The sequence below is a fragment of the Lissotriton vulgaris genome, chromosome 4_1 (genome assembly GCF_964263255.1).
Source record: "Lissotriton vulgaris chromosome 4_1, aLisVul1.2, whole genome shotgun sequence".
Classification (NCBI taxonomy): Eukaryota; Metazoa; Chordata; class Amphibia; order Caudata; family Salamandridae; genus Lissotriton; species Lissotriton vulgaris.
In genome coordinates, this window is record NC_141691.1 from 600,936,413 (window position 1) to 600,962,716 (window position 26,304).

The 26,304-nt window shown below is 43.4% G+C and overlaps 1 protein-coding gene and 1 long non-coding RNA gene across 7 annotated transcripts in view; both read left to right on the top strand.

Annotated features, from left to right (window-relative positions):
• SEPTIN7 (septin 7) overlaps positions 1–12,312 on the top strand; it is a 508,515-nt gene extending 496,203 nt beyond the window's left edge. For all 6 annotated transcript variants that reach the window (XM_086964822.1, XM_086964825.1, XM_086964824.1 and 3 more), the window contains one exon: positions 11,621–12,312. In XM_086964822.1, coding sequence (XP_086820948.1) covers positions 11,621–11,660 — 40 coding nt within the window. In that variant the 3' untranslated portion in view covers positions 11,661–12,312. The remainder of the gene's footprint in view (positions 1–11,620) is intronic.
• Positions 12,313–15,335: 3,023 nt separating this feature from the next.
• LOC147722309 (uncharacterized) lies at positions 15,336–22,051 on the top strand. The gene is made up of 2 exons (XR_015309868.1): positions 15,336–15,968; positions 19,988–22,051. It is a non-coding gene; the product is annotated as an uncharacterized LOC147722309 (long non-coding RNA).
• The last annotated feature ends 4,253 nt before the right edge of the window (positions 22,052–26,304 follow it).

Below are 26,304 nucleotides of genomic sequence, written 5' to 3' on the forward strand. Positions count from 1 at the left end.
CTCCACAACACACCCCTTCCCCTGCCCTCTCCCCCCGTCACACACCTCCCCAGCCAGGCCCACTCTCCAGCTCTCCGATCTCCCGCGCCCCCTCTTACCCTCGAAGTGGCCCACGCCTTCGTTCGTTGTAAATATTTTTGTCCACCCTAAGCGTGGAAGGGTATACTCAGATGTGAGTCCCTTGCTCATTGCACCATCAGGATTCAAGCAAGCCGGGCCGAAGACGGCTGAAATGCCAGAAACCGGTCCCCGGTAGCTTGTTTCCTTCCCAGTGTAAGAATTGGCTTTTGTAGTTTGGTTTGCCCTGTTCCCATCATGCACTGGGACAGGAACAGACTAATTTGCATACAGCCAGGTTCTGAAACTGGGATGGTGCAGTGAGCTAAAAAACGGTGTTGGATCTAGCCCTGATCTCTTGACTGGGTGAGAGTATTCTGTTTAATTCAGAGACTCTGTCCCTCACCACCCCTTGTTGTAAATATTTTTGTCCACCCTAAGCGTGGAAGGGTATACTCAGATGTGAGTCCCTTGCTCATTGCACCATCAGGATTCAAGCAAGCCGGGCCGAAGACGGCTGAAATGCCAGAAACCGGTCCCCGGTAGCTTGTTTCCTTCCCAGTGTAAGAATTGGCTTTTGTAGTTTGGTTTGCCCTGTTCCCATCATGCACTGGGACAGGAACAGACTAATTTGCATACAGCCAGGTTCTGAAACTGGGATGGTGCAGTGAGCTAAAAAACGATGTTGGATCTAGCCCTGATCTCTTGACTGGGTGAGAGTATTCTGTTTAATTCAGAGACTCTGTCCCTCACCACCCCTTGTTGTAAATATTTTTGTCCACCCTAAGCGTGGAAGGGTATACTCAGATGTGAGTCCCTTGCTCATTGCACCATCAGGATTCAAGCAAGCCGGGCCGAAGACGGCTGAAATGCCAGAAACCGGTCCCCGGTAGCTTGTTTCCTTCCCAGTGTAAGAATTGGCTTTTGTAGTTTGGTTTGCCCTGTTCCCATCATGCACTGGGACAGGAACAGACTAATTTGCATACAGCCAGGTTCTGAAACTGGGATGGTGCAGTGAGCTAAAAAACGGTGTTGGATCTAGCCCTGATCTCTTGACTGGGTGAGAGTATTCTGTTTAATTCAGAGACTCTGTCCCTCACCACCCCTTGTTGTAAATATTCGTTCGCCCTGCGGGCCTTGGGTTGTTCGGGGTCCTTGTCCGCCATGGCCTCGGTGCTGCCTCCGTCCGAGTCCCGGCTCCACTGCAGGGGGTGTGTGACTGTGAGCAATACAGAGCAAGGGGGCCGAGCCTGGGTGACAGTGCTGGGCCCGCCCACCGCTACAGGGGCGTACCTCAACTCTCCTCCTTGCCTCACCACACCCACAGGGGCGTACCTCAACACTCCTGCGTGCCCCCCACACCCACTGCTGCCACGGGTAGCGGGAGGGAGCCTCCCCTAGCCCCAAATAAAACAAATCGACTCACCTGCACCTTGCGACGGCGGCACTTCTCCGGTCTCCCTCTTCGGCATGGGAGACCGGCAACGTCGACGGTGGCAATCTCTTGGGCACTTCTCCGGTCTCCCTCTTCGGCATGGGAGACCGGCAACGTCCTCCGCATCTCCCGAGGCTCCCTCCAGGCCACGGGAGCCCCGCGTGGGCCGCCATACTTCTTGCCGTCTTCCTTCTTCCCCCGGGCTGCGGGGGGCGGGCACTTCCGGCCGGCCGCGCTAGGATTGGCCGGCCGGCTAGTCACTTCCGGGTCGCCGCAGGCAGCGCGGCGGCCCGTCTCTAGCTCAGGCAGGCGGGCGGCGAAGTTTCCCGAGGAGTGGGCTCCCTCGCGGACCAGCAGTGACGTCCACACAGCTTCACCAATCAGGAGCAGGAAGGCAGGTGCCGGCAATGCCGGACCAGATTCGGGGGCGTTCCCGGCTTTTGGCTGACGTTGCGTGACGTCGCCAAAAGCCAAAAAATCTCGGGAACGCCCCCGAATCTGGTCCGGCATTGACGGACAGGCCCATCGTCCAATGGCTAGGCTCCATTTATGGAGCTAGCCAATAAATGACGGGGGTCGTTCCTAACTCCACTACAATACTCATTAGGTTTTCGCCTGCGCGGAAAAGCTGCGCAGAGCGCAGCTTTCGCCAGGCAAAACCTAAAAATTCTACGTGGGTATCCATGCAAACAGTCACAGGTGGGACGGAAAGTACAAAAACACCTGTTCACATCCTCAAATTCATTTCAACCCAACCTTTCCTGGGAAGGGCAATACAGCTACATAATCGATGCACAGCATGCGAATCCAGAAAAGATTCATGGGGCAAAACTAAATAGTTTCTTACCTGTAGGAATAGTTTTGCAGTTTGAAGAATTTTCTGTATTCCCTTGAAATCCTCCAACCTCTCCTGAAATGAGGAGACTGACAAACAGGAAAGTCTAAAGAGAGCAGAGAAAAATACTGGAAAGGGAAAGGTAGCCGAACATTGCAAATAAAAGAATCAAAGATGAAATATGACTTCGGGCGGGGGCGTCTGACGTCAGAGGGAACGACATGGCACTAAATGGTTGATTCCCAAAGAGGGGAGGGGCAGGAGGAGTAGACTTTCAAGATAATTCTAAACCCAACCACTTAATGTCGGAATAATGAGCAGCATGCAAATCCAGGAAATGCGTCAAGCCACAAAATTACTCCTGCAGGTAAGTAGCCATTTCATTTTGCAGCATGGATCTTTTCTGGATTTGCATGCTGGTGTAAGTAATAATATTGTATCTGAATTGCATACAAGCATGCAACCAATCTCGGTTGTTGTTAAGATCCTCGAGAATCACTGGAGGAAATGCAGGTGAGAAATCCAGCAGACTAATGGTGGTCCAAGGTGCAGCTCGGACATTTCAGGATTAAACATGTGTAAATATGGCATAGCACTGCTTTATGCAGAATCAAAAATACAAGATGTGTGTGCAAAAGTGGGAAAGCATCAGGGTGAAGTACATCATTATTAGAAGAGCAACAATTTTAAGGTTTTAGTCCAGCCTTCCTGTGGTGGTAGGGGCCAGTGTGTGTTGTCATCTATTTCGAAGCCTTTTGTAGATCTGGGCCAAAACAAAACCTGGGCATTCTACTTCCAACCAGTGCCCATTGTTAGCTGCACTTTGAAGTAATATATAAAAAATATATATATGGTGATTTGATACTGTATTACCATCTCGTGGTTCTAGTGACATTAACAATGCAGACAACCTTCGGCCTAGTGGGCATGTTGCCAGAACCCTTCGATGTAATATTGGACCATGTTAAACAGTTACCTACTGTATGTTCTAGATATAGTGCATGGTTGGGTGCTCAACTTGCACAACGGTTGGAACCGATCTCTTTTCTTTACCTGATACCAGATAACCTCACTGAAAACGAGACTTTTGATCTTAGCAAGAAAAAGTACAAATGTTTACTTTTCTAATATTCTTCACTATATTACAAAATGTGAGTTGGACAGGTTGATTCCAATGTATATTTATGGGCCTCATTAATCTGTTTTTAAATGTTCTCTTTTTATGGGGTAGCATATTTATGGGCCACTTCTGTTGCAGAAGTGATATTTGTAATCCCTGTGTTAGTGGTAGTCCTTCTATCCTTATCACTTAGCCTGAACACTCTTACACCCACCCCCTCCCCACCTCCATTGTTGAAAATTGGCCTCGGTTTACTAAAAATGTTTACAAAGTTTGCATGTGTCCTACTTTGCGTAATGACAAGGTAGTTGGACAGGTTGTCTTAGAAATGTGTTTACTTGGCTCGCTGAAAAACATTACATACTTGTAATCCAACACCGTTATGTGGATCATCATATACAATTTGAGTATATTTGTATCCCAGATGTATGTTCTCGTTGTCTGATTTCCTTAATAGTTTAACACCATCAAGGCTGATAACCAAAAATGCTGCTGATAGTTTTGTGAGTCTCCTGAGTGCCAGGAGTAAGCCAGGATTAATCTTGCCTTGCTCGTGTAATTCAGGAGTAAGGCATTAGTACAAGAAAGGTACGTCAAACTTACTCATAACAAAATCTTTGTGAATCTGGATTAAAGGGCATATGAGCATTCAGGAACTTGCCGCATTAACTGCAGTCACAGGCCAGAGATGTTGACCAGTATTCAGCAACCTGGTTTTAAATTATCACTCAAACTTAGCACCAAAGTTTCTAACAGTCTTTAGAATACCTCGTGGGTGGGCTAGTGGTTCTTTCGTAAAACTTGCTTTACTGTGAGCAGGGTTAAGTTTCTCCGCTTTATTTATGAATAACATTTTCCTTATGTTATCCAGTAACCAAATTCTTGCATTTGAGTAAGCCAAAAAGAAATTCATAGGTGGCTAGCTGGTATGCCAGTAGACCCCATGTAGGCTAAGATTAGGAAATATTGCGTTCAAAATTATGCTCACACTAAAAACCTAGGGAAATTGCTGTCTGGCTTTGTTGCTGTCTGCGGTACAGCTATTCACTGCTGCTGTTCTGGCTCAAAACAGAGGTATTCTATACCACAGGTGCAAGGATTCTGACGTGATGAGCGGGTTGGATCAGTAAGGCAGTTAAAGTAATTAAAACCTATCAACAACACAAAAAGACCGCTCTTTACAAAGTCCTTTTGCCCAGGTCTTCTATGCATGGACTAAAATGAAGTGAAACAGGAGGGGCCAAGCGCGTTACTAAATCTTCCATTGCGAAGCCTGCCCACATGGACAAGAGACGTGTAAAACTTTGCTTCCGCTAGTGACAATATACATGCTTTGTCGTGCATTGCCCGTTCTCTCATCCATGCTTCTGGCTACGAACAGTGCAGAAATTTTATGTTCCAGGCATATGAGCTGCAGATTGCGCACTATGCATATATCGCCACCTAGTGTTGGGCCCGGATGTTTACAGTTTGTTGTTGTCCTGAAAAGTTCTTTGGAAGTCACGAGATAGGAGACTCCTCCTTAGGACCACATTGCGCCAGGGCATCGGCTCCATCCCCAGATTGTTTTTTTCCACCATCGGGCTCGGATGTGTTTCCTGTGCTCCAGTTTGGAACCAATTTTCCTTCGGCGTGCAATCCTCACCCAGTTCAATGGTATTGTTTTGATCGCGCTACATCGACGCGATTCTCTCTCACTTCGAAGTCTTCGATTCCGGTCGTCGGCGAAGGCCTTCAGGCCTATGTAGGCCCTACTTTCTGGCTTATGGAAAGAACGCCATTCAAAAAATTTCCTCAATGTGGGTCGTAGTTTCCCCACACCGATCTACGTGAGGTGTGCAACCTTTGCCTTTCACCGGAGTACGGGGCCAAAGACTGTTCGGCGTGTGCCGCATTCCACTCCAAGAAAACCATTCAGGACCGACGAGCCCGGAGAACTATGGCTCGATCGTCAGATTTGATCCCCGACGACATCTTCGAAAAGGGTGTCGTAGTGTCAGAACACCAGCACGCCGAAGAGAGTATCGGATCCTCAGATGCCGGAGACTCCGACGTCGAGGACATCACTCCAGCTCAACGGGTCGTAAGTAAGACAGTCGACCCCCAACCCTTCCTTGACACCCTCAAAAAAGGCTTCGGTCACACCCTCCCCTTCGGGCCCGGGTGCACACCAAGACGCTGCTTCCCACGCCCCGCCTTCGGGCCCGGTAAAGAAGCCAACTAAGCCTTCAGTGGGCTCGGACTCGAGCCAGCCTATTCCCGGTGCCAATCCTATACCGACACCGAAGAAGAAGCCATCTTCCTCCACTGTGCGACCGTTGCTCCGACACCTAAGCACACGGCGCTGAAGACTGGCAGCAGCTCATCAATGCCGAAACCGCACTCGGAGGCAAGTAAAAATAACGCCCAAAGTGCCAGATTCACACGCGTAGGAGCCGGAAAAGAAACCCGGAACAGGTTCCGGTAAAAGACATTGCAAAAGGAACACTCCTAAGCCAAGAGTCGGCACCAGCTACCGACTCTGTGCCGAAAAAACCTACAGAGCCGAAAACTTCAACGCCAAAGGATTTGTCCCACTCAGAAGAACTTTTTACACCGGATCCCAATCAGAAAACTCTTGTAAAGGATCCTAAAACCGGACAATTTACTCTCAGCTCCAAGAAGAGACCACTTGAGGCGCCAGCACCTCCTCCCCCTCCACAGACGGACATTGCAACCTCTCCATTAAGGATCCCTAATCCACCACCTCCCCATATTGTTCCTCCTCCTACACCTCCACCACCACATTATTCACCTACACCATCTACTAATCCAGAGGATGATGTAGACCCAAATTCTGACGACATAGCATGGTGCAAACGACCCAGCAGGCACCAATAGTCCCCCTCAGTCACCTAATCCATGGGATGATTCCATACCCCTGATGTGCCTTAAGTCCCACAAGATGATGTATACCCTTCCAGACCTTCCCCGCCAGAGGACACTATAGGGTTTAACCTACTAGTCCAAAGGGCTTCACAATATCATGGGGTGGACTTACACACCGATGCAGTGCAGGAAGATTTCCTACTAGACACTTTTGATAACACACAAAGGTCTACTGCCATTTTACCAATGCTTAAGGGTGTCATCAAGCACTTAACAGAGGTTTTCAAGGATCCTGTCAGGGCTAGGGTCCTCAATCCTCACATTGAGAAAAAATAAAGCTGCCCCTGCAGACCCAGTTTATATTAAAGGTCCAGCACAATTAGATTCTCTAGTAGTATCTAATGCACGTAAACGTGCTAATTCCCAGACATCAGGTGAGGCCTCACCACCAGACAAAGAATCTAAGCTCCTTGACGCCTCCGGCAAGCGAACAGCGGCACAAGCAGCTAACATCTGGTGCATTGTCAACACCCAAGCGTTGCTGGCAAGATATGACAGGGCACATTACGATGAACTAGAGACCATAATGCAGCACCTACCAGACAAATACAAAGACAGGGCTAATGAACTTATACAGGAAGGTAAAAATATCACTAATACTTCCATTCGTTGTCCCCTAGACGCTGCAGATACCCCCTCAAGGGCCATCAATCCAGCACCCTACTACGTAGACATGCCTGGCTACGTATTTCAGGTTTTAAACCTGAGGTACAAAATTCCATCTTTAATCACCCACTTGATGAGACACATTTATTTGGCCCAAATGTTGACATGTATGAAAAAAGACACCGATACAGCAAAATCTATGGGAGCCTTTCAGCAGCAAGCTCCCAGACGTTCCTTTCGTCGCTAATCATACATAGGCAACACAAGAGGCTACTCCTCAGAAAGTCCCTCCACTTCCTACAAAACCCCTGGTCAATCCACATTCACTAAGGGCTACCAGAGAGAGGGTTACAGGGGTAACCACAACAAAGGCAGAGGCAAAAACAACAACTCCCGCTCTGCCTCTACCCCTACCCAATGACTTTCCTCCCCTTCCCCCCCAACATTCCACTCCTGTGGGGGGAAGACTTCAACAATTCCTGCCTGCCTAGATCAACATCACATCACATCAGATAGGTGGGTGCGACAAATTATTCAGTCAGGTTACTGTCAAGAACTAACATCTACTCCCCCACACATACCACCCAAACAGCGTCCAATGTCACAAGAACATCTATCACTGTTAAAGCAAAAAGTAGTATCCCTGCTAGAAAAAAGTGCAATAGAACCAGTTCCTCTGCACCAACAAAACAAGGGGGTTTACTCTCTATATATTCTGATTCCAAAGAAGGATGTCTCTCTAAGGCCTATTTTAAACCTCAGATCGCTAAACATATACATACAGTCAGACCATTTTCACATGGTCACACTCCAACAAGTCCTTCCGCTCCTGCTGCAAAACGACTTCCTGGCTACACCAGATCTCAAGAACGCATACTTCCACATTCCTATTCACAAGAGTCACAGGAAGTATCTCAGATTTGTGATAGACGGGCAGCACTATCAATTCAAAGTACTCTCATTCAGAGTCACAACAGCACCAAGAGTATTCACCAAGTGCTTAGCAGTAGTGGCAGCGAATCTACGAAGACAGCACATCCATGTCTTCCCGTACCTTCGACGACTGGCTCATAAAAGTCAGCTCATACAATCAATGCGTGGAACACACTCATGCCACCATCTAACTGCTCCACAACTTGGGTTTCACAATAAACCACACCAAGACTCCTCTACAGCCATCCAAAGTACAACAGTACCTCGGTGCCATAATAAACACCTCAACAGCGCTAGCTTATCCCACTCCAGCAAGGATAGCCAGCATGCAAACTCTTCTAACAAAGTTTCAGCTACAACACTCCCTCCCAGCACAAGTGTTCATGCAACTCATAGGGATGATGGTCTCTTGCATCTTCATAGTACCCCATGCAAGACTTCAAATGCGTCCGCTACAAGAGTGCTTATCACGTCAATGGAACCAGGCTCAACATCACTTAACAGACATAGTGTTTGTAGACGGTCGGACTCATCGCTCTCTGCAGTGGTGGAACACCAAAAACCTTTCCAAGGGACGACCCTTCCTAGAGCCAGTTCCTCAGATAATCTAGACTGCGGACGCATCACTCTCCGGCTGGGGAGCCCACCTGCTGCAACACACCATGCAAGGCAGGTGGACACCGCAACAAAAATTACTCCACATCAATCAGATGGAGTTACTAGCAATATTCCTAACACTAAAAGCTTTCCAGAAGCAAGTAGCAAACAAAGCTGTGTTAGTCTGCAAGGACAACATGACATCAATGTACTACATACAGAAGCAGGGAGGCACACACTCCATGTAACTCAACTAGCACAGGACATATGGAGGTGGGCTATACCTCAAAACATATTCCTCCTAGCCCAGCATGTTCCGAGAGTACAAAATACTACAGCGGATCTGTTAAGTCGTTAAACGCAACAGACCCACGAGTGGGAACTTCATATGCAAGTTCTTCAACGGTTCTTTCAGATGTGGGGACAATCTCAAATAGACCTATTTGCCACCCACGAAAACACAAAATGCCAAAGCTTCGCCGCCAGATATCCACACCCACTGTCAAAAGGCAATGCGATATGGATGAATTGGTCAAACAGATTTGCGTACACTTTTCCACCTCTACCACTCATGCCACTAGTAGTGCGCAAACTACAGCAGCATTCTCGGACCCTCATCCTAGTTGCTCCAACGTGGGCCAGACAACCGTGGTACACCACACTGCTACAACTGTCTGTAGTACCGCACCAAAAACTGCACATGTCTCCAAACCTCTTAACACAGAACCGTGGAGAGATCGAACACCCGGACCCAGCTCAGCTAAACCTTGCGATCTGGCTCCTGAAGTCCTAGAATTTGGATATCTGAACCTTCCTCCAGACTGCATGAATGTCATTAAAGAAGCTAGATGTCCAACCACTAGGGCATGTTACACGGCCAAGTGGAAACGATTTGTGATATATTGTCACAACAACAATATTGATCCCCTAAATGTGTCTATTCAACACATCATAGGATACTTACTGCATCTTCAAAGATGTAACTTAGCCTATACGTCTATTAGACTATATCTTGCTGCAATAGCAGCATATCTGCAAAACAGACAACATTCATCTCTGTTCAGAGTGCCTGCCATTAAAGCCTTTATGGAAGGCCTTAAAAGAATAATTCCTCCCAGTGTACCACCTTCGCCTGTGTGGAATTTAAATGTTGTTCTCACACGGTTAATGGGACCTCTCTTTGAACCTTTACACAGATGTGAATTACAATTTTTAACATGGAAAGTTGCTTTCCTAGTAGCTATTACTTCTCTGTGGAGAGTTAGTGAACTACAAGCACTAACCATCCAAGAACCCTTCTTGCAAATGCATCAAAATAAGGTAGTTCTTCGTACTAATTCAAAATTCCTGCTCAAGGTCATTTTTCCATCCCATCTCAATCAATCTGTGGAACTGCCAGTTTTCTTCTCCCAACCACAAGCAGTAGCAGAAAGAGCTCTTCACACATTAGATGTTAAAAGATCATTGCTATACTACATAGAAAGGACACAACCTTTTCGTAAGACAAAACAACTTTTTGTGTCTTTCTCACCACCACACAAGGGTAATCCCATTTCACAATCTGGGATAGCTAGATGGATTGTCAAATGCATACAGATTTGTTACCACAAAGCTAAACGTACGTTATCTGTGCCTCCTAAAGCCCTCTCTACAAGGAAAATAGGGGCTACAATGACATTTTTAGGGAACATTCACCTAGATGACATCTGCAGAGCAGCTACATGGTCTACACCGCACACATTCACAAAACACTATTGTGTAGATGTGCAAACAAAGCAACAAGCTAATGTGGGCCAGGCTGTTTTTAACCCCTTCAGCGCGGCGCGAATTTTCGCGCTGTGCTGAGGGTTCTAAGGTTCTAACGGGCTCATGACGGAACGGTTCCGTCATCAGCACAGCTCACCCGTAGCTGATGACGGAACCGTTCTGTCATCAGCATGGAAGGGGTTAAAACATTATTCCAAACTACTGCAACAGATAGGGGTGGTCGCCGCTAAGAGTGGGTACTACTATGTAATCTATGCATAGTGTGCAATCTGCAGCTCATATGCCTCGAACAGAAAATGCTACTTACCAGTATGCATCTGTTCTTGGCATGTAGAGCTGCAGAGTTGCACACGCCCACCCGCCTCCCTGGCTACCCTTGTCTATTCCAGTATTATCTTAATTAGATACAAATTACATCAGCACCCTTCCTTTTCTTGCAAAGCTCCATCATTTCCCTAATAGCGGAAAACAATCTGGGGATGGAGCCGATTCCCATGCGCAATGTGGTCCTAAGGAGGAGTCGACTATCTCGTGACTTCCAAATAACTTTTCAGGACAACAACAAACTGCAAACATCTGGGCCCAACACTAGGTGGCGATCTATGCATAGTGTGCAACTCAGCAGCTGTACATGCCAAAAACAGATGCATACTGGTAAGTAGCATTTTCCTTTTAACTAAGCTATAAGCACCAGGTGATCATTAAGAGACCTACTTTATCACAGCAAGATGTTTCCATAAATGCATCCTCGTCTCTGCATGTGTTAGGTTTATACAGAGCGTTGCACTGGCTACCAGTGGGAGCAATACGTTGGGTTCAAGGACCTCTGCCTTAGGGCATGATTTCTACCATTGTCTTTACCTGTTTCTTTCTCCTTGAGCACGGTTCCTTTTACTTTTATAGGGCACTTTAAGTCAAATGTACAGGGGGATCCCCCTTGGGATTTTTAAGTCCAGAGCTCTGGAATGAGCTTCAATCCAACTTAATACTATTCCCAACCACCTTGCCTTGAGAATTGTGCTTGTTCTGCTGATGTGTAATCCATAGATCCTGTGTCTTGTGTGTTGTAGTTGTGCCCAGTTTAATTTATATGTTGTTCCCAGTGACAAGTCGCCTCAAGGGGGAAAAAAGGGAGGTTAACAAGAAATAATTCAGATTGGAAATTTAGAAGTTTAATTCTAGAAGCACTTAACTGCTTAACTTAAGCTGTGCATAAAGGGCGTAATGAGCTATGTTGGGTTTTTACAGCATCTGTTTTGTGTTTATTTGCATACAATTTTTTTAAACCTGTTAATCGATTTGTAATGCGAATGTTTTAACGATTTTCTTTCATTTTCCTTAGAACTTTGGAAAAGAACAAGAAGAAAGGAAAGATATTTTGAGCACAACACTTGTATTAGTGGCCCAAATGCCAGACGGGACATCTGTTTTGATTGGGCTCTATCGACCAATTTTGCACCATTTGTACCATTAATAATGGATTTAACAGTATGACATTTTTTATATAATTCGTGATGAAAATTGAGATGCCTTGAACTGTTTAGGGTGTAGCAAAGCAAGCTGTTTACCCCAAGTCCTTTTTCTGTTAAAATTTATTTTTATCATTTTTAAGCAAATAAAATAATTCTACTTATGCACAATCATGTTCTGGTGTTTGCTGCTTTGCAGGGTATACCATTATGCAAAACCTTTGAATGTGTCTGGATTAGAAGTTTCCATAATATGCTACGACTGTTACATACCTAGAGGACCATATTTCCTTGCAACGTAGCTTGTTGCAAGTTACCTTAAACTCAATTGAGCCTATTTCGACATTTTCGGTGGTGAAAATGGTATATGCTTACAATGTACCTCAGGCTTTTTATAGCGCCCTCTTTTACTTCATTTTAAAGTGTTCTGTAAACATATTCTGTTGTCATGTAATATTTTAGCCTGAAACGATTCAGTACTAAATGAGTTCTGTAACACCCATTAAATGTGTTATAGCCCATCTGTTATCTGCTCAAATAAAAAAAGTAGCTTCTCTTATGTAAACAGATCGCGATGCGTGTTTTAATTGTCTTTGTCTGTTTGTTCCTCACATTATCTAGATGCATTAGTAGGCCGTTTTTCATAATGTCCTCAATATAAAACTGGTATTGCTTATATTCAACCAGGCCTGTATTTTACTAAGCCAAATCTAACTGTATTCATGTAGTGCTGTTTTCTACTTTTTTTTGTTTTGTAAAATATCACACACATAGAACTTTGTAAGATATGCGGATGCTATCTGAATTGTCCACTTATTTTTTTTATGAAAGTGATACCTTGATTAATCGAGTGGTGATTAAGCAAAGTCCTTAAGAGAGCAGTGTTAAAAAGAGCAGTTTGGATAAGTTTTATTCTTAGACCGGATTCTCCCAAAAATCTTGGGAATGGTCCACCGATGGCCACAGGACCTCCTCAACGATTAGTGCAGACTACGCTAAAAATGTGCAATCCAGCAGCATTCAAATGTTCCAAGGTAGGGGCACGGACAGTGTGGAAAGATACGTTTTCATAAGACTGATCATGTCTGAAAAGTTTTACTCAGTGCGGCCTGCAACCTCATGTCAGTGTTTGGCAGCTAAATTGGTGTTGAGCAACATTGCCTTAAGTGAGACGGATAGGACTTCAGATTCAAAGTAATGCTCAAATAAGTTAGTGAGAGGTACATTTTTTCAACTTTTAGCTTTTCAGTTTTTTTTATGGAAAAGTGATTTTTTTTTGTGTGTTTCTGATATCCATGCTGGCATAAGTTGGGCATTCCTGATAGTTGGTGGCTGCTATTAACATACTGACACTTAGAAATGGACATGACATTCACTGACTGACCTCAGCATTTTGAACAGGTGGAACACTGAGGCTGGAATTGCACAATGTGTGATGCGCTTACATTCAAATCCTGTACGAGGAGGTTAGCACACACATTCCAATATATAGCATATTTAGACTGTGGCTGGGCTGCTCCAAAAAAAAAGGCCTACTAGGTAAAAGTTACTTCTCAACACATATGAAAACAAAAAAAAAATTATCGACACTAACGCCAGTAATTTGTAAATGACCTCAAACATTACTTTTGGTCCAATTTTATTATTAAATAACCATGTTTCATCTTGAAATGAACACTGCATTGATTTGAGTGTGCAATCCATCATAGGATTTTCTCTCGGACCTTATCAGCAGGGCCTCCAAGTCAGTACTGTCACTGTGAAAAACAGCTTTATATTCTTCATGGTAATTTTCAGAAATGATCATCCAACATTTAAACTGGTATAGGGACCACAGCCCTCCTTGAGTGTGTGCGTCTGGGTAAGAGTGAACGTGAAAGTGTTGTGAGAAACGGTAGCTGAGTAAGAGAATATGATAAACCGAGGGCATAGTGTAAGGGAGCTTAGGTGTGTGAGAAGGACAAGTTCAGTGCCGGATTAAACCATGTGGAGGGGCCCCTAGGCAGTCGAAAGTTCAGTAGCCCCCTCGCAAATTATCTCCTAAAACCCAATACACCGCATTGTTTTACAAACTGGCAGCTGCCAGAAAATTAGCTTTTAAGAGACAAGCGGTTATGTGAATCTGATGTCTCTGGTTTATGTACTTTGTTATTAATGAGTACATTATATTAATACAGTATTTTCTCTATAGTCTTTAATGGAAAGGTTTTGTTTCTTTGAGATGATAAAATGTTTCTATCTTTTTGAAAGAATATTCAAGAAAACTAGATTGTAATTTTCTTTCAAGATCAAATCAATATTATTTTGATCTATTGTCACGCCCGCTGAAAGGAGTGAGTCTCACATGCTGGTGCCTACTTTGCATAATAGGTAATCCTGAAATTGGTGGGGCTTGCAAGGGATAGTGGATTTGAAAGAGTGAATGTAATGTGTGCATGTGTTTGTGAGAGGAGCATGTCAATGAGCGGTAACAGTGTGAGTGTAAGTGAAAATAGGATTTACCGTCCTCCAGGCCCAGAAACACAATTCATAACCAGCTTAGGTGAAAAAATCATACACACAGCCATACGTCACAGCAAACTCCTCGTTCTAGGGGACCTTAAAATACATTTTAATGAAACTACTAGACCAGAGGCACACACTGTGTGTGAAGACCTCCTGATCTTCAACCTTGCCCAAAATGTTAACGCACCTACACATCAAGCAAGGCACATTTTAGATCCTATTTTCACTAACCCAACTGACATGGAAGTGGGAGAATCTTGTCCAATCCCATAGTCCGATCACCACGTAATCCCATTTCAGATCCCACACACAAACACAAGAGTCCACTTACTTAAAAAGTTAGTAACCCATAGGAAGTGGGAGAAGTTTAATCCTGACTCGTTCACTCGGGCTCTATGAAAAAATGAGCCGGAGCTGGACAAGGATATTAACCTAGCCAATAGACAAATGGGATCATGGATAACCAAAGCGCTGAATGAAATAGCACCCTTGATGACCAAAAAGACAAGAAGGGAGAGCATCTCAGCTCCATGGTTAATTGACACCTTAATGAAGGCCAAACAAAAGTGCAAATAGTTGGAACGCAGGTGGAGTAAGAATAAGTGTGCAAACATTAAAGGAGAATATTAAAACCACAAAAAACATACTACGCTCTGATAAATAAAACTCGTGAGTTCTTCACTGGGAACATTCAAATGGCCAAAAACTCCTCAAAAGAGATGTTTGCCATATTAAAATCCCTACAGTCAGCAGATCGACTAACAGAGCCCCACTCCACATTAGTGGAATCCTGCAATAGAATTGCTGACTTCTTTGCAGAGAAAGTGACAAAAATCTATGATACTTTCCTTAGAGAAACACTCCAGGCCACTAGCCCCAAAGACACTACATCCACAGAGGTCAAAGTTGCAACCCTAGAGGAATTTATAATGCCAGAGCCAAATGTAATAAGGAAATTTGAAAACTGAATCAAATTTGATTTGATTTGATTTTTCTATTTGTATAGCGCGCGATTGCCCAAGGGCGTCTTGGCGCTGAGAATTCCCACTGGTTCATTAAAGATGTATAATTAGAGCTGTCTAGCGAAGAGCCATGTTTTAACTTTAACGCCAGGTTCACCTAGTGACCCAGCCCGTCCTGAAATATTATTACAAGGAGCAAAATGTATTGTACCTTTCATATCAGAACTTATCTCCCGCTCCTTCGAATCGGGAGAAGTTCCCTATGAATGGAAGCAAGCTATGGGCCGCCCATTAAGGAAAAAACCACAAATAGATGATGAGGTACTAGATAATCTACACCCCATCTCGTTCCTACCTTTCTTTGCTAAAATCGCAGAAAAAATAGTTAACAATCAGCTCACTAAACACAGCGATAGTAAGGACCTACTACACTGCTCACAATCAGGTTTCCGTGCCGCACATTCCTCTGAAACCGCCTTGCTCCTGGCCACAGAAACTCTAAGACAATGGGTCGTCGAAGGACACACAGCTGCACTGATCTTGTTGGACCTCAGTGCAGCATTTGATACAGTCTCCCATGGCCTTTTCCTACAGAGATTAGAATCTGGATGAAATCCTTCCTGGTGGAAAGGGGTTTCCAGGTTACACAAGACACATTCACTTCCAAAAGATCTCCCCTATTACAAGGAGTTCCCAGCGGTCAATACTGAGCCCCACATTGTTCAACCTATATATGGGACCCCTTGCTAATATAGTGGAAGTTTAAACTTAAAGTAGTTACCTGCGCACACCTTTTTGTGATGCTATGTTTTTTCAAGTGTAGTAAATGTTTAGAATAGGTTAGTGTGCTATTTGGGAAAGGCAGCCAGCCTGCTTGAGGAAAACAACTGCTAATGGAATCCCCACTAGTATACCAAATGCACTACTATTGTGAAGTATAACACATTATACAGTGCTTGATATGAATCATTTGTAATCAATGAAACGAAACTGTGTTAAAAATTCTGTTCTGTATTTTCATTTATGTATTCACAAGTTCAAAAGAATCATTAATAAACTGTGTACTCTGATTTAACAAAACTCAATCTATGCAATGATGTTGGTTAAACACATTTTGAAAAAAACATGACCGTCAATCAGCAATTAATATACATTGTTGACAACGTTATCATAACTCAGAACAGGCCCAATGCATTTCGGGGTGATCCCTTCCTCAGGGGCCCTATAAGGTAATGAACATGAGAAATATGATCAATCTTAAATGTCAAACTAGATTCTTAAACAACTTGTAGCTCAATACTCGCTCAACTTTGTATTCAAAAATTCTAATAAGGGATTTACTGAATAACAATTCAACAGAAAAGACGCTCTGATGAAAATATAATTACATTGCGATGTAATGATGAACTTATTGATAGGTCAATTAAAAACTAGTTGTGGTGAAATATGGAAACAAAGTTACATAGCCAAGATCCTCCACCAAGCTACTACTCCTAGAATTATCCAAATGTGATAAAGCATACAGAAGTGCATGGTCAGAAGCCTCCACCAGGCTTAAATTCCAAAAGAAAACTGTTGATATAAGATACACATTATCCAATTAAACCTCTTTGCCGGAGGTTGTAGACTAGTAAATAAAAAAATAATCTGTGGTGTATATTTAAGTCTGTGAGTGCACTCACCGATAAAATCTAATCTGTTCACTCTAAATTCGGATGTCGCAGAACTGCTGAGCTATGTATGACGGTCCTCAGCTGATAAATCTGTGATGATTAAGCATAGTGATCTAAATATTGGTTGTGCCCACTATTTGTCACTTTTTAATATCAACCTGAGAAATCTTTGAATGACTCACCAGTCTATAAAACACTGTCGTATTCTAGGAGAAACGTTGTTAGTTCGATGGTGCTCCGTTTCTGTGGAGAAACCATCGTGGTATTAATATAACTGATAGAAACCTAAGTGGGTGCTATTATTCTCCAATACGTGTCTCAAATATAATAAGCGGCGCATTCCAAATGGATGTGCCGAAGAGTAAAAAGCCGACTCACCCCAAATATGAGAATGTCGCAGGGTTCCTTTAAACCCAGTCTATGTTCATACAATCGTTTAATCTGTAACAAGACCGGAAGATGTAATTAATATCTATGCAATAATGTTTCCCTGAGGCAGGTTCTCATTTCATTTACGCGCTATAGCAGTGCTTCACTCACCAGTAGAAAGCATCTTGAAATAATCTCTCCATGACTCGGGAAACGCGACAAACGCAGAAACGAGAGTCGGCGGAAATCGAGTTAAATGCACACGGGCTTCCTGATTGCATTACTCGCATGCGCATGGAAAGTGGACTAGACAGAATTGCCAATTACTAAACAGAGTCGGTTTCTACTCCATGTTGGAGCTGTTAAGTAGTCCATCTAAAATGAACTATCTCTATGTAGCAGCTAAATAAGTTAAATGGTATGGAAATTCTTTGCTGCAATGAACGGGCATATTTAATCAACGATGGTGATGATGTGATGTACAAAACTATTGCGGTACTAAGTACATATAGTGTGTTCTCAAAAGCACGAAAAACGCGACAAGCGCAGAAACGAGAGTCGGCGGGAGTAGAATAAAATACACACAGACTTCCTAATCACATTACTCGCGCGCGCATGGAAAAGTGAAAGAATTACCGTGTAGTAGACAAAATCAGTTAGTGCGCCATGTGAGAACTGGCAGATAACAACATAGTGAGTGTAGTAGTGTGGTAACGCTGTGCTAAATGAACGAGCTAGTGCGAGTCTAGGGATAGTGTGATACTAAATGCATGCGGTGCTGAGTGAATGGTCAAGTTACGTAACCAGCTAATACACTAGGGTATTCCGTTTTTGCAAAACTGCTCAGTGGCATGTGAAGAAAAACCCTAGAGGTTGTTTCATGGTTTTTCTTCACATGCCACTGAGCAGTTTTGCAAAACGGTAATTCTTTCACTTTTCCATGCGCGCGCGAGTAATGTGATTAGGAAGCCCGTGTGTATTTTATTCTACTCCCGCCAACTCTCGTTTCTGCGCTTGTCGCGTTTTTCGTGCTTTTGAGAACACACTATATGTACTTAGTACCGCAATAGTTTTGTACATCACATCATCACCATCGTTGATTAAATATGTCCGTTCATTGCAGCAAAGAATTTCCATACCATTTAACTTATTTAGCTGCTACATAGAGATAGTTCATTTTAGATGGACTACTTAACAGCTCCAGCATGGCGTAGAAACCGACTCTGTTTAGTAATTGGCAATTCTGTCTAGTCCACTTTCCATGCGCATGCGAGTAATGCAATCAGGAAGCCCGTGTGCATTTAACTCGATTTCCGCCGACTCTCGTTTCTGCGTTTGTCGCGTTTCCCGAGTCATGGAGAGATTATTTCAAGATGCTTTCTACTGGTGAGTGAAGCACTGCTATAGCGCGTAAATGAAATGAGAACCTGCCTCAGGGAAACATTATTGCATAGATATTAATTACATCTTCCGGACTTGTTACAGATTAAACGATTGTATGAACATAGACTGGGTTTAAAGGAACCCTGCGACATTCTCATATTTGGGGTGAGTCGGCTTTTTACTCTTCGGCACATCCATTTGGAATGCGCCGCTTATTATATGTGAGACACGTATTGGAGAATAATAGCACCCACTTAGGTTTCTATCAGTTATATTAATACCACGACGGTTTCTCCGCAGAAACGGAGCACCATCGAACTAACCACGTTTCTCCTAGAATACGACAGTGTTTTATAGCCTGGTGAGTCATTCAAAGATTTCTCACGTTGATATTAAAAAGTGACAAATAGTGGGCACAACCAATATTTAGATCACTATGCTTAATCATCACAGATTTATCAGCTGAGGACCGTCATACATAGCTCAGCAGTTCTGCGACATCCGAATTTAGAGTGAACAGATTAGATTTTATCGGTGAGTGCACTCACAGACTTAAATATACACCACAGATTATTTTTTCATTTACTAGTCTACAACCTCCGGCAAAGAGGTTTAATTGGATAATGATGTATCTTATATCAACAGTTTTCTTTTGGAATTTAAGCTTGGTGGAGGCTTCTGAACATGCACTTCTGTATGCTTTATCACATTTGGATAATTCTACGAGTAGTAGCTTGGTGGAGGATCTTGGCTATGTAACTTTGTTTCCATATTTCACCACAACTAGTTTTTAATTGAACTATCAATAAGTTCATCATTACATCGCAATGTAATTATATTTTCATCAGAGTGTCTTTTCTGTTGAATTGTTATTCAGTAAATCCCTTATTAGAATTTTTGAATACAAAGTTGAGCGAGTATTGAGCTACAAGTTGTTTAAGAATCTAGTTTGACATTTAAGATTGATTATATTTCTCATGTTCATTACCTTATAGGGCCCCTGAGGAAGGGATCACCCCGAAATGCATTGGGCCTTTTCTGAGTTATGATAACGTTGTCAACAATGTATATTAATTGCTGATTGACGGTCATGTTTTTTTCAAAATGTGTTTAACCAACATCATTGCATAGATTGAGTTTTGTTAAATCAGAGTACACAGTTTATTAATGATTCTTTTGAACTTGTGAATACATAAATGAAAATACAGAACAGAATTTTTAACACAGTTTCGTTTCATTGATTACAAATGATTCATATCAAGCACTGTATAATGTGTTATACTTTACAATAGTAGTGCATTTGGTTTACTAGTGGGGATTCCATTAGCAGTTGTTTTCTTTAATATAGTGGAAGGCCACAAAGTGTCCATTGTATCTTACGCTGGTGATACCCCGCTTATTGTCACACTATCGCAAAACCTCGAACATAATTCACATACATTTTTCCAATGTATGGAGGAAGTAACAGCATGGATGGCAGGCCACTGCTTAAAACTTAATGGCAGTAAGACAAAAGTGATGGTAATGGGAAGAGCGCCTTCTATCTGGACATCAGCTTGGTGGCCGGAAGCACTTGGCCAGCTCCCAACCCCTAAAACCGAAGTCAAGAACCTTGAAGTATGGCTTGACCCCCACCTAATATATGAATTCAAATCTGAAAAATAACAGGCAAATGTTTCGGAATGCTGAAAACCCTATGGAAAATAATTGACCTACTACTGGTTCAAGCCAGAAAAAATATAATACATGCAGTGGTCACCTCCCAGATTGACTACGGCAATGTTCTATACCTAGGTGTAGCAGAAAAAAGGCTGATGAAGCTGCAATCAGTCTAAAATGCCGCGGCCCGGCTAATGCTGAATCTACCTAGAAGATCGTCCAACACAAAGGCCCTCGCCAAATTGCATTGGTTGCCTGTGGGCAAGAGGATCCTGTTCAGTGCAATGTGTTTCTGCCATCGTATCCTAGCAAATTAAGGCCCAAGTTATCTGCAAGCCATGATTACACCCTACACCCCCAATAGAAGCCTAAGATCAAAAGGAAAGTCATTGGTTCTAGTAACCAGATTCAGGAAGGCCAGGCTAGGAGTGTGCTCTTTCAAATACCTGGCAGCAAAACATTGGAATTCATTCCAATGGATTTGAGGAAAGAGCCACGTCAAGCTGCCTTTATGAAAAGGCTGGACACTTGCTTTTTTCTCACCTATAAACCGGAATAGACTGTGAAATATTACAGCTAGGGCCTTCCTACCTATCTCGTCTAATTTGTGAGTTTCTGCTCCGTGTGGGGACACACCGTTGGTGTTACCAGGCACTTAACAAATGATTATGATAAAAGGAGTGCGTGTAACAGAAAAGAGAGCAGGGTGTGTGAAGAAGGTAAAACTAGTAGATATGTGAAAGAAAGATGTGATGAAGAAATGTGTGGGATGCAATAGTGAGATAAATGTCTGGAAGACTTGTTTATGTGGTGAACTTTAGCGAATTGAAAAGGATGGAAAGAGAACAATGTCAGAGGATGGACAGAAATAGAAATCTGAGTGAAAAGGGATGCATGTGAGAGAAAGGGAATTAGAGTAGTAAGAATAGAAAATGTAAGGCTCGAGCATTAAAAGGAAGAGGATGAAAAATTTAGTTCAAGAGTAGCTGTGAGAAAAGATGATAGTACGATAGCTGTTTCCACTGCTGTTGTCCCGTCCCATCATAAAACAAATTATATTTTAAAGGTACTTGTATGATATGCCCTATGAATCAAGGACTTTTTCACAATATTTAATGTAAGATACCAAGAACTTTAACCTGAGTAAGGTATCTGATCCCATAGGAGAAATAGTTGAGCTCCGAAACATGGGAACCCGAAAGAGAAGTAATGTCCGTTGCTTGACCCTCCTGTTTTGAATCTTGTAATGGGGAGACATCAGTCAAATCATTTTTACCTCATCTACACACAATTTTAATATAGAGCTCAATTTAAATATAGATCTAAGTTTAAAAAGAGAGAACACAAATGTTGGTTTGAGGGACATAGCCTCACTCAAACTAGGGATTCCATACCTAGGAAACTCCAACCAGTAAAGAGTGGGGTACCGCCATAGGTAGGTGAGGTTTCATCATCCTATGTTGAGTACATGAATCTATGATAATTCAATAGGACCTTTGGCTGTTTCTTCCAGGATTGTTGTATTTCTTGCATGTTTACGTCTGTTCAGCGATAGCATGTAACAATAGTTTAACTCCTCTCACTCTCTTTAGTGTGTTAGCTACCTGCTTTGTACCGATTCTGCTATATGTGAAGGAACCATGTGATGTCCATCCTGTTTCTACGAACTGTCTTATTCTGTGTTAAGGAAATCTGTGCTGCTGCCGACACCATCACCCTTCATATTAAACTTTCCACTACACCAGAGACAAAATGGCAATGCTCATTTATTTACATGATGGGAATGAAAGCGTGAACCCTCGAGAACCATCTGTACAGTTTCCTTATGGCTTTGTGTGAAAGAAGCAAGATTATTTTACTAAATTGATCGATGTTTTGTAAAAGTGTACCTGCAAAGCGGCTTAATGCCATGTATAACACCGTAAGGAAAATAATGGCATTGTACCCAACAACACTGTGCATGCTGGTGCTTTGATCTCATAATATCAGCTGTCAAGAAAAAACTATAGACCACCTGTTAAGCTTTTTGTTCAATACGTTTTGATCCAATTGTGCTAGAAACAACTTTTTTTTGGGGGGGGGGGGGGAAACCATTCAAATTATGCAGCAGTTGTTACATTTGCCGGAAAATCTTAGATTATTTGGAAAATGTTGTGGCGGCAGAAACAAGTAATTCCAGTGGCCCTGATTATATGTCAGAGTATTATTTAGCAGGCTTGTGAAGAAATACAAAATATAAATTAGTTCCTGACTTTTTAGGTCTCGGTCTGCCAATGTGCAGCATTGCTGGCGAGACATATAGAGGGCCACCAGCAATCCTTCCAAGAGGGTTTTGGTGTGCGGATTCTCCCCAATGCATGTGAGGCATTAAAGCGCGAAGCTGCGCCAGCGCGCGCTCGGCCTCACTTCTCGCTCAGCCTCACTTCTCGCTCACACCCCATATGCTTGTTCCCTCCCACCCTTCCGATTTCACAGGAACGCGTGCTCACCATTTCCTCTCCCGCGCCCCCCCCCCCCCATTAAACTTGAAAGGAAGCCACGTTACAAAACACCATTTGTCTGCCCCGCATTAGACTTCAAAGCTGCTGCTCCCCCGCCCCAGCATCCGACTTCAAAGCAATGCGCTCAAGCTCCCCTTCCCCCCCACCCACAGCAATGCCGAGTGCTTGTATTTCCCGTGCTTTCCCCTCTGCCTCCATCCGATCACTTTCCCTTTCGCGGCTTGGTTTTCTTTTGCTTTCAGCACTCAGCCTCTCTCCCTTGTTTTATTAATCTTCGTGATAAATAATGTTTCTCCGCCACTGACCTGTACGTCAGCCCAGCAGCGCTTCAACTCCCTCCCCCACCACAGATCGCGTCTTTTATTTAACTTTCAGCCCATGCCACAGTGAGGAGCTGCAGAATACCGATGGACACCTTACTATTGGCTCGGTGTATTTGTGCTGCCAAGAAACACGTGCACATTGACATTCCTAAGGAAAAGTCCTTCTTGTTGTCTGGGTCCCACAGATCATACCGTCAGTTGTTTTCCGATCCGTAAGACTGGTGTTTTTTTTTTGTCATATTTACTTTAGGACAGCCCACACCATCTTTAATACAATTCTAAGTGTGAATGGACCTCTCAGCCACATCAATAAAACTGGGAAGTTTTTCATTAACTTTTTTTTTTTTTAAATCACACGAACCCACTTCTTGAACACCTCACTTCATGTTAACAATGATTCTTTATTTTGTAGCAGTTTGTTGAAGTGCCACACCTCCCTTGGAGTGCACACCGCCCCTGCAGTAGTATTCTGTCTCATTCCTTCGTTCCCCGCTTCTGTGCTTAATGTTTTGGACAGCAGGATGCTAACAATACATGTTTATTTTAGCAAACCAAACTAAAATAAGCAAGCATTGAGAGCGCTGTGCTGTCTAAAACATGAAGTGCCGTATACTCCAACACTGCGCTTCACGTTTTGTTACCCGACACCCGCTTCATGTTTTGGACACCGGGGTGCTAACAATGCTGGTTTATTTTAGCAAAACCGCACTAATATAAACACCCATTGATAGCGCTGTGCTGTTTAAAACATGAAGCGTGGTAAACTGCAAAACAGTGCTTAATACTTTGGACAGCACAGTGGAGTGCTAAGAATGCTTGATTTGTTTTTTTAGTACACGTGCTGTCAGCTTCATGGTGTGTTTTGATTTTTTCCTTTCCGTATTAGACCAACCCCTACCCTCCCTTACTCCGTCCCCACCTCCACAGCACCTACAGCGCTGCCTCTCTCCCGGCCGGCCAGCAAGGTTTATGAGGTCTAGTTTGACGTCTCCCCTCGGAATTTCACAGCATAAACACCGTCAAATATTTCAAGTCTCACCACACTCCGGCACTGAGCCCCCAGAGTTCATATCAGAGCCCCAACATCATGAGAGAGTGACAGCTCCAAGCCTGAGGTTCAGTTCAACATCTACTACAAATCAAACCGAGCTGTATCGCTTCTGATAAAAGATCCCCCTCTGACAGAAATGCCCGAAATCCGCTTACTTTTTTATGTAGCGCCATTTTTATCGCACTACAGCTCATGCTCTTTTTAAATAAATAAAATACATTCTCTACCTCGTCTCTCACTAGAATCTTAAATATACATTTGCCCATATTTCCTCTTTAGGTGGAGCAATCGTATTTAAAAAAAAATAACAAAAACAAGCACTGGCGTTGCCAATAGGTCTCGCAGTAGGAAAGTTGGAGCTATTGGTTTTGTAATGATAAAGCCCTTTATGTTTTTAAAATCAAAACAAAACTAAAAGGCATTGTTATTTGCAATTGTAATAGCTCCAACTTTCCTACTGCGAGACCTATTGGCAACGCCAGTGCTTGTTAATCTCGTTAGTGGTAGTCTATCAGGCTGCTTTTCCTCTTCTTGCTGTTTTTTTGTTAACAGACAGCCTTTTTTCCATGACAGAGTGTTGGGCATTTAAAGGCTACATTAGACTGTTTCAATAATTCTCCTACAGCATTCAGGAGGAAAATACGTCCCTGACCGACTTCACTGAGACTATATGGAAAATTACTTTCAGTGATGAACATTCTTCAGTGTCTTTTCCTTGACTGGTAATATATATTGAAAGAGGTGTTCCGGATTCCATGCAGGCAGCAAGGAATAATTCAAAGTTGATGATTTCAATAATGATCCCTACGATTCAGAACTAGGACTATGACTGGCCAGCACACGGGTGCTTGTGCATAGGGAGATGTCGAGAAAGATGCCCCGCGTTAATGTTGCCTCTGCATTTTCGCTAGTGATGAAAGGCGTGCCGCTCTCGAGAAGGGTGTGCCACACATTTTTGCCGTCCACACTACATATGTGATAATGCTAGAAACGGCCATGTGGCGAGGTGGGCAGGTAGCCGCTGATTTGTTAAAACTCACGATATCATTTTTGTGTGTAACCTGTTCTCTCCGTCCCTTGGGGGCAGTCAAACGTCACTGTGCCAGGTGATGTCACCTGCGAATGTAGATGGCACCAATCCCAGCACAAGAAGGAAAGTGACGTAGGCACCTAGAGGGAGGTGCCACGCTGTTAGAGAAGGATACAATGGTAGACCTTGAAAGGGTGTGTCTGTAGCTGGCCTGTGATTGGAGAAAGCCACGTAGTAACTTCCATATCCTGGAAGAGAGTTAGAACATCCATAATCCTTATTATTAACAGTAATATTATTATTATGAGTGCTTCTGTTGGCAGAAATTATAATCATATTCATGTTTCATGTTGATGACACCGCAAGCTGACAATAGTGATGTCAGCGGGCAGGGGAGGGGGCCGAGAGGGGAGAGCTGGCGATGAGGGTGTGAAGCAGCAGGGGCCTTTGAAGTGAAGCTAAGCTTCACTTCAAAGGTGTGGGAGGAGTGCTGCTACGGCCTGGGGGAAGCTGGCTGGGGATGGGGGAGGAGAAATGCAAGTAAGGCTGTGTTTGCGGGGAGAGAGAGGGCAGGTGCTGGAGAGAGGGGAGGTGCTGGAGCTGGTAAACAGAGTTTATGGTCCAAAAGCACGTGCCTGTGGCCACGTGAACTTAAAGAAAACCGCAGGAACGAAACCCTTGGTTTGACGAGTGTTTTGAGCACTTGAATTCTCGCTCCGCTCAATGCGCTTGTGCGCATTGATAGGTCGCGAGACCTAAAAACCGAGCTTGTTCTGCATTTTCACAATGTCCCTACTAAAATGGTGTTCAGACCAAGAGAATATATATGGGCATTTTCTGCTCCACAAATGAATCTCTTTTTAGATTTCATGACAACATCCAAATAAAGGGAGGCTGACATCTTCCACTAACATCATATATTTAAAATGCTTGCCATCCTTTGTTTTTATAAAAAGTGAGACTGTACGTTTCTTCTAATATAATGGATAGCCTGCCACCATTTTGTTTCTTCCCAGAGCAGGGGAATCCAGTTAAGTGCAAAAAACTCAGTTTAGATCAGGTATTCACCCAGAATATGTAAAATCCCTTTAATGAGTGATG